The 8,355-nt window shown below is 43.5% G+C and overlaps 1 protein-coding gene across 1 annotated transcript in view; it reads right to left on the bottom strand.

The window, feature by feature from the left end:
- Positions 1 to 3,857: 3,857 nt before the first annotated feature.
- Positions 3,858 to 8,355, bottom strand: part of LOC8036761 (importin-11) — a 30,189-nt gene continuing 25,691 nt past the window's right edge. Inside the window, exons 24-25 of the mRNA XM_029984022.3 lie at positions 8,204 to 8,279; positions 3,858 to 7,330 (exon numbers count right to left, since the gene is read on the bottom strand). Of these exons, the coding sequence (XP_029839882.1) occupies positions 7,085 to 7,330; positions 8,204 to 8,279 (322 nt within the window). The 3' untranslated portion in view covers positions 3,858 to 7,084. The remainder of the gene's footprint in view (positions 7,331 to 8,203; positions 8,280 to 8,355) is intronic.

The raw sequence follows: 8,355 nt of genomic DNA, 5'->3' as shown, positions 1-8,355 counted from the left end.
TCATGATTTTTTTTTTTGGACAAAACCTCTGACCCCAGGAATACTCGATCATAGCTTGCTTTACCTGTGTATTACCTCTTCAAGAAAAAAGGGGCCTTGCGCGCCTATCGTTATTATTTTTCACAGGCTCCATTAGAGTTTTTCTTTTGCTTCCACCGTGCTATGAATGCCGGAACTGCCTTAAAAGTATGTTTTGTATATTGTGTTTTTCTTTTTGTGTGCTTCGTTTTGTTGTATGACTCGTTGTATTACGTTTTTATTTTGTTCTTTCTACTTTTTCGATCACTCGGTTTTATGGTGCGACTCATTATATTTAGGGTCCTGCGTTTTCGGGTTTTACATTTTTCCAAAAATCGGGGAATAAAAATCGGGCCCTTTGATTCAAAATAGTAATCAGAGAGAAATCGTTTTTTCTTTTAATTATTACGAAATTCGTGGTTTTCAGGTTATATATAGAAATATACAAGTATAATTAACGAGTGATCGGTTTAAATACAAGTATTCTTTCATAGTGCACTGTACACGATATAGCATCGAAACATGGTAAGAGCTCACATCATCGGCTCTTAAATTTTTCATTCTGCAGGCGCAGCACCTTTAATTGTCTCCATCCTAGAACTGCTCGGTTTTCCGACATACTTTTCGAATTGAGAGAACGGTATCTCAGCATTACAGCTTACTTACAATAAACATGCAAATTTCTCTCTCGTTTTTTTTTTTTTTTTTTGCTCTTTTCCTTAATGCTTTTACTGAAACGGATAAAGGAGAAGGGCAAAGGATACTTCACAATGGACACAAAGGCAACACTTGAGGGCTCGATGTATTTCACTGCAGTTCACTGAATCCCAAAGAACAACCTAGGATTGTTCCCGAGGTCTGGAGCCGCGCCGCACCTGTCCCTACCAACCCTTTGTTTCTTAGAAAATATTTTCAGATGAGAGTTATTGAAAAGTGCAGGCGTTCAATTTCCGAATTCGGGGAAAAATCGGGTTTAACCCGATTTTCAAGAAACATATCCGGGGTTTGAATATCGAGAAATATCGGGGTGTAACCCGAAAACGAAGGACCATGGGCGTACCAACCGGCGGGCAAGGGGGGCACTTGCCCCCCCCCCCTCAGTTGTCAGAGGGGGGGGGGGGGGGGGCAAGACGTGTTTTGTACCCCCCCCCCCCCCCCCCCATTCTGAAACAGCCGCCACTGGACAAGGCAAACACTGGCCGGCGGCGCCCAAGGGATACCAAGGGTACCGCCCCCCGGCCCAGGGGGGGTCTGGGGGGCTATGTTGCACGTTTTGGACTCCCAGGAGACTAGGGAGCACCACGCGTTGCGTGGTGCTGCTAAGATACGTTCATTCACACCTACGTCACTTCCGTCTCCCTAGTCTCCTGGGAGTCCAAAACGTGCAACATAGCCCCCCTGCTTTGCCCCCCCCCCCCCCCCCCCCCCCCCCACACACACACCCACACACACACTCACTCAAAAACAAGTTGGTACGCCACTGCGAAGGACCGTAATTATATTGCACCGAGAGGAACGCTACTCCGTACTTCTGGAAGATTCGCGTTTACTCTTACCCAAAATGATTCTACGTTTGATTGCAATGCTCAAGACACCAAGTGTAGTATGTCAACATCACCTTGCCGGGTTAGTTTCCTGAGTGTTCGACGCTCGAACATTCAAGGCCGAATATTAGAGATCCCGAGTGCACTAAATAAGGAGCCCAGAGTGTCCTTTCCGACTTCACTCTCGCGCTAGCCAGGTGTCACACCGACACTTCGACGCTCTTCCTTCTGTTTCTGGCACACATTCGCTGGTTAAACCTTCATTTTCATTTTTGCACTTGTCGATCCGTTTCCATCCGCGCTTCGTTTTCTTTTTTCTTCAGGAAAGGAGAACATTTTGCGTGGACCCTCCTCTATCCCACCCCTTTCCTGTTTCTTTACGCGCTGATAGCCTCCTTTCTTTTTTCTGTCGCGGTTTGTTGTTTTGCGGAGACCATCGCACGTATTGTGGGCGCTGGCTGAAGGCCTACCCCAGAAGCGGCTCTGCACTACCATATAGGCAAAGATCCGTGTTTATACGGAGTTTATTTTTACTGTGAAACGGTATATGACTCGCCAGTCAGAATTCTTCGTGTCGGCGTCCTCACGAAAAAAAATATATATATATATATTGATTGAAGCGAAAAGCACATATTACGTATACAACATACAGCACAACATTCGTTTCAATAAAGAATTAACAAGCACAAAACAAGCATCCGAACCCCATAATTGACGATAAGGTGCTCCGGATAACAATGCGAAGCACGTAGAGCTCCCCGCATTCGTTTCTCGGTAAAGATTACTGTTGCGCAAGCTGACTCGGGGACGACAGCTAGCGACGTGGGGAGTGACGTCACTAGCATTTCATGCAGGGTGTTTCACGTAAGAGTGACGAAAATTCCTAAAATTAGTGTATTGGAGGTAAAAGGATAAATTTCTCGGGACCGCATTACTCCTGGTGGCGGACGTCAGAAAATGTGCGATAATTACTAATGAGTTTGTTAATTAAAGAAAATTACTAATTCAATTTTTAATTAGTGAAAAAAGACATATGGTTCCAATTAGAAACTTGCTGAGCGCCATCAAAAACCACAAAATCAGTAATTTCCAGACTTTTTTGGAAATTACTGATCAGATTTCAGAAAGAAATTTAGCGCATTACTACGCGTGAGAAGCGTAGTAATGCGCTAAATTTACCACTCGCGGAACATGGTACATGGCTGGGGCTCTCATAAGAGACGGAAAAATCGCGCGAGCGCCTCACCGCAAGTCAGCCTTGTACTTGCTCCGCGAGTGGTAACTTTAGTGCACTACCACGTTTCTCATGCGCTCAGTCTTCGTGAAAATGACTGATTTAGGGGTTTTTGATGACGCTCAGCAAGTTTCTAATTGGAACCATGTCTATTTTCACTAGTTATCAAATAGCATCATGCATTTTTTTTAGGTCCGCCCCCCACGAGTACTGCGGTTCTGAGAAAATTATCCTTCTACCTCGAATACACTAATTTTAGGAATTTTTCTCTCTTACGTGAAAAACCCGGCCTGTATATAAAAGGTTTTGGTACTGTGCATTTACTTTTCGTTCGTCAATCATTTGGTATAGTGCAGTGGACAATCGTTGTAATACCACAGTTCGCTGGCCAACCACCTTCACAACGTAAATTAAAGCCCCGACTTATTATTTTTTTCAAATTCGGTGTTTTTTTTTTGTATTTTTGGGGAGGGGAAGGGGTTATATTTTCCCAAATTCGGTGTTTTTGTGTAAATTAATTAACCAATTTACACAAAAAGCACCGAATCTGTAAAAACAAATCTCCCCTCCCCCCGCAAAAGAACAAAACAAACACCCCCACCTCAAAGGGAAAAAAAAAAAAAAAAAAAAACTCGGGAAACACGAAATTTTACATATGGGTAACCGTTCAGCGCTGCTCCTCGCCATTTTCCGGCGGTCGCGCGTTCAATGGCTTCGCCGTGGAATTGACAGGCTTTCTGGAATAAAGGAGGCTAAGGAAGGTATACATGAGAACACTGGCAAATGCGATAGCTTTCAGCAATGATCGGATTGGTGATACGGTAAGCATCATAACAAAGCAAATCAACTGGCTCATTAAGAAAATCAAGTAGAAAATTTTCTCAATAACAATATTATTTACGATAAGGAAGGAGGAACACTGAAGACAAACTGTTTGTCTTCGATGTCCCTATTTTCTTATCGTAAATTAGAAACCAACACGCTCAACCATCTACATTATTATTATTATTGTAATAAGTTTAACTCTCTTATGCACCCCTTAATGGACACAGAAGACAGACTGTGTGGGAAACAACATTTATTAACAGTCTCCACCTTTATGCATACACACAATCACATACACACCTGCGCAGCTCTGAGGAGTTCAATCAAAGGGTTTTCAATGTTGCAGACACAGCCAGGAAAATGAAAGATATTTAAACACTGTTAGCAGCGGGAGAAGAAACTTTAGTGGCTAACTCGTCAATCTGTCCTCACGGAAGCAGTAGTTCAAACCATGTCACGCCTCTTCTTGGCTAAAGCTTTAGGGACTCATCAACAACAGCCCATGCAGTTGGTGTTTGCTCAAAATGCAATGGCACAATTTTTCTCATTGGCATGAGGAATGGTAACAAAGATAGAACAGCCAAGAATTGAAGTCGAGCAAATGGCTTCATGAAATGTCATGTCCAAGGAAGAACACGAACACAGATCGCCGTTCCCTGTTAATTATTACGACATGCCTTTACTATTCCGTCACGTAGGAGTTGTTACAGAAGTCACAATTAACCTGGGAGCAACATGGAAATAAGAAAAACCAAAAGGGTAGTTTGACAACTAGTTAAACTAAAAATCTGCATATGTCTAAATAAAACAAAAAAAAAAATTAAAAACCCTGGAAGTGCAATTATAGTACACAATTTTCGCACAAACCCCGCCTCCGTCCCCACCCCCAACAAAAGACATTCATCAGGTAAACAAAAACCAGCCTCAATCAGGCAGCAGTAAATCACACCAACACTACGAAAAATAAATTGCAACCCGTCAAAGAATCCCATTTCATGGGTTTCTTAGTGTCAAAGCGTGTTCTATACAACTCGTCTGAAGGCCTCCCACAACCTTCCCCCATTCCGTCGTTGAAATCACCGCAATGAATTTGGGCCCCTCTCAGCAGCTACTCTTACAATGCATGCAGGCACATGGAGCAATCAATGCAACCATATATCATATCCACAAACAAAGCCTCAACTCTTAACTTTATGCAAATAATTCTCCTCGGCAGTAAATAACCCCGTTCGGTCGCAAGCCTGACATATCTGTGGTAGACCGTAAAAAGATTAGAATCCCTGCAACTCAGAAAGTGGGTCAGTATGCCCTTCGTAAACTTCCGAACACAGAGTGCTGTGTATTTGAATACAGAAACTTTTAAAATATCTGGCAAGTTTAGACAATTTAAACCCATCACTTGCCATACTGTTTCATCACAATTTGGCAAACAGTAGAAGCTGACACCTCAGAGTCAATCAGTGTCGGATGGGGCATGTGACAGATCATCCCAGCGTGCTTTGATCCGTCCCTGTGATTGGCTCAGAGGGGCATAGTGATTGCTCTTTGCCAAGTTATGCTGAAACGGAGTATAGTACAGCAATTCAGCTCAAAACGAAGGCATCTAATCAAGGTTTTAGAGACAAAACCACTTTTGACTGCTTTCTTTCTGTGAAACTTAAAACAGAAGCTAAAATACAATTTAAGCCTCAATCTTTTTTTCTTCTAATTATGCCAATTTGAGTTACTTTTGCTTCAGGAAAGAAATCGTCTGCACGTTTGAGTACTGTGGTCTAGGAATCTACAGTAGATAGTGAAACTTAGATATATAATAGGAGTTCACAACAGTAGTAAGAATATAACTAAATAAAAAAAAAGGGAAATCACTAATTAAAACATAAGCTGCTATTTATTTCCTGTCTCTTTATATCTATTCAAATAAACACCATACTGTGTCAAGTCATCAATGTTAAGCAAAAAGCAAGAAATGACTCCTTCGGGATAATGCTGTCGACTGCAAAGGACGTTAAGTCGCGTGTAAAATAATAATTAGCGGATCAATTACCTGAAATCCACTAATTAACTTTTGTAATGATAGCCTTAGCTGGCACATTCCAATTAGGGAATGTGTTGGCAGACATCAAAATATGCCCTGGCTGCTGTTAAAATTTAGACAACTAAATTCTGCTCCACAATCTATTCTGACAAATTGAATCTGTCAGAATGAGATACTGGAAACATGAAGAAAAAAGCGGTGGAAGTCCCACCTGGAAGTGACGTCCGCAGCGGGTGTGAGTAGCCAATCATTGCGAGCCAATCAGACAGTGCCACATTATTTCGGGGAGTCATAAAAAAAGAAGCACCACACTCTGCTGCATCACGGGGTCACGGGGTCACGTGGTCACAGAAAAGAGCAGAGTGGGGCAGGTCTCCCGAAGATATTCGCAATGATTCGTAAATGCCACTTTTTTCTACTTCCGTGTGATGAACTCCAGACAGCCTAACTTTGCCAGAGAACAGCACAAAATAATGTTTAGTAGTCGGAACTCTAAGAACTGCATATTTTGAAGGGGGGCAAGAAATTTCCAACCGGAAAACAACAGCTAAAGCGAATGTATTTGAAGTTCATTAGTGGGTTGAACGCAACTAATTTGTTAGTTATCACTTCGCACTCTCTACCTGACGTCTGCCACAGTCAATAACATTGTTTCGAAGGAAGAATTTTTTTTAAACTTTAACTGCCCCTTTTTTGAGAAAGCATTCTCAGTAGTTGGTGAAAACCCCTGCACAGTTGCTCCCACCCCAAAAAGGCCACATCAAATCGACAGAAACAATCTACAATGATGTCAAAAATAGTACCTCTCCATATCTATAGAATAAGATAATTTCTCAATTTAAGACGGAGATTTAGTTTTCCCACATTCTTTCACAACTTCATCCAATACACTTTCTGAAATGTATCGACGATGGACAGTGTAAAAACTCTCAACGTTAAATCTTCCGACAGTGAATGACACATTAGCTACATGGGTGATCTACTTTATTGCGACTGCTACTGTGCAGTAGAAGAGAGGGGCAGCTTTTGATGCACACAATACGGCTCCACCTTTGCAAGTTACCGATCGCTCGTCCCCCTCCCCCCCCGCCTTCCAACAGTAGCAGAATGAAAGAAGCATGTTCACGCAAGTAAGCAATAACAGCCCACTGGATCTCCATCCTCCCAAACTGGTCTCTGCATCAAAAGCACTCTTTCACCATCCAAAGACGCGTACGAACAAGGGCGGCCTTCTTTCCAAGCAACAAACCACAAGCCCCCCCCCCCCCCCCCCCCCCCTTTTTTTTTTAACATTCTCGTTTTCCTCCTCAGTACCTTACAGATCCTTCCCGGCAGTGCGCAAAGGTGGAGCGAATGCCGGACCAAAGTCGTAGAACGACAGGCGAAAGTCGGGGGTACGCCGGGGGCGAGCACGGGCAGACGACGGCATCACGTCGGGTTCGAGTTGGCGATGCGGGGGACGTCGAGCACGTTGTGCCCTCCCAAAGCGTGGTTCTGCTGCTGGGAGACGCCTGGGCCCTCGAGATAGAGCTTCAGCTGCTGCATAGTTTCCACGTCGACCTGGGACATTAGTTCCTCGAAGTGCTGGTCCCCGAGCGATTCCCTCAGGGCTCGCATCTGTGAGCACAGGTAGTCCTTCAGTGCCACGGTGTGCACGGGATCTTGCCGGGACAGCTGTCGGGCAACAAACCGTTAGAAAACATTAGGCCTTCGGAACACTGGCGCGAGTATTGTGCCTGGAACGCATCTCCCACTAAAGCATAAAGTCGTTATAACAGATCTTGACACCGTTGAACATTTTTGTCTGCTGTAAAAAAGGAATGTGTAGAATGCAGATATTCTTGCTTTGCAGACTTTGACGTGGATTATGACTCGAGTATATTCTAACCAGTGAGACTGACAAGATAAAAAATAAAGCTGATTTATTGAAACTTCTGAACTTTGAAAGGTAGTGATTTTTAATCGATCTGTACCGATGTTCGTCGTCACTGCGTGCTAAGGTTCGTACAAGGCTTGCGAGCTGCCAGGAGCGATGACGGCAGTACGCAAAATGGATGCCACTGCTGCCGAACCAAAAGCCGCGCAATGTCAGGAATAACGACTGCCATCGAAGAACGGAATGGTGAGCCCGCGCATTTGCTCCGGACCAATTATCCGATGGGAAGCCCTGCCGAGTTCGAACTATCAAACTTATCCTTCCATAGAAATGTATGGGTGCTTGCCGGGACTTTTAAACACAATTGAATTAAAACGAAAAGTCAAATTAACCGAGGTCGAACTAACGAAAGTTTACTGCAGTATGTTCGCATCCATAACATCACTTCCAAGATTTTATTGTCACCACCGAGACTTTCGCAGGCCTGACTAAAACGTCAGTGACAAGATTGGTGGCAGTAGAACAACTTAACTTCAACTCGTAGAACTGCACACATATGGCAACAAATATTTTTATCTTTCTGCTAAGTTTGCGACCAAGGTTGAACAAAATAAGCTTTTGGACCTCTGGCTGGCATTTCACGAAAAGACCTTATAACAAACAAAGCTCACCTCAATCTTGCGAGAGTCGTGCTCACTTTCGTCTTCACCTGTCGGGACTGGCTCGTTGTCGAGCATTACCAGAGAGCTGTGGACAGATGGAAAGATGTTAACAAAATGTTTGCTTCCAACCAAACTGAAAATTGGCCTTGCAAGTAAAGAAG

The sequence above is a fragment of the Ixodes scapularis genome, unplaced genomic scaffold, assembly GCF_016920785.2.
Source record: "Ixodes scapularis isolate PalLabHiFi unplaced genomic scaffold, ASM1692078v2 PGA_scaffold11__112_contigs__length_91849675, whole genome shotgun sequence".
In the NCBI taxonomy this organism is placed as follows: Eukaryota; Metazoa; Arthropoda; class Arachnida; order Ixodida; family Ixodidae; genus Ixodes; species Ixodes scapularis.
Note: the sequence above shows the minus strand (reverse complement) of the source record. Positions and strands in the feature narration are given on the sequence as shown.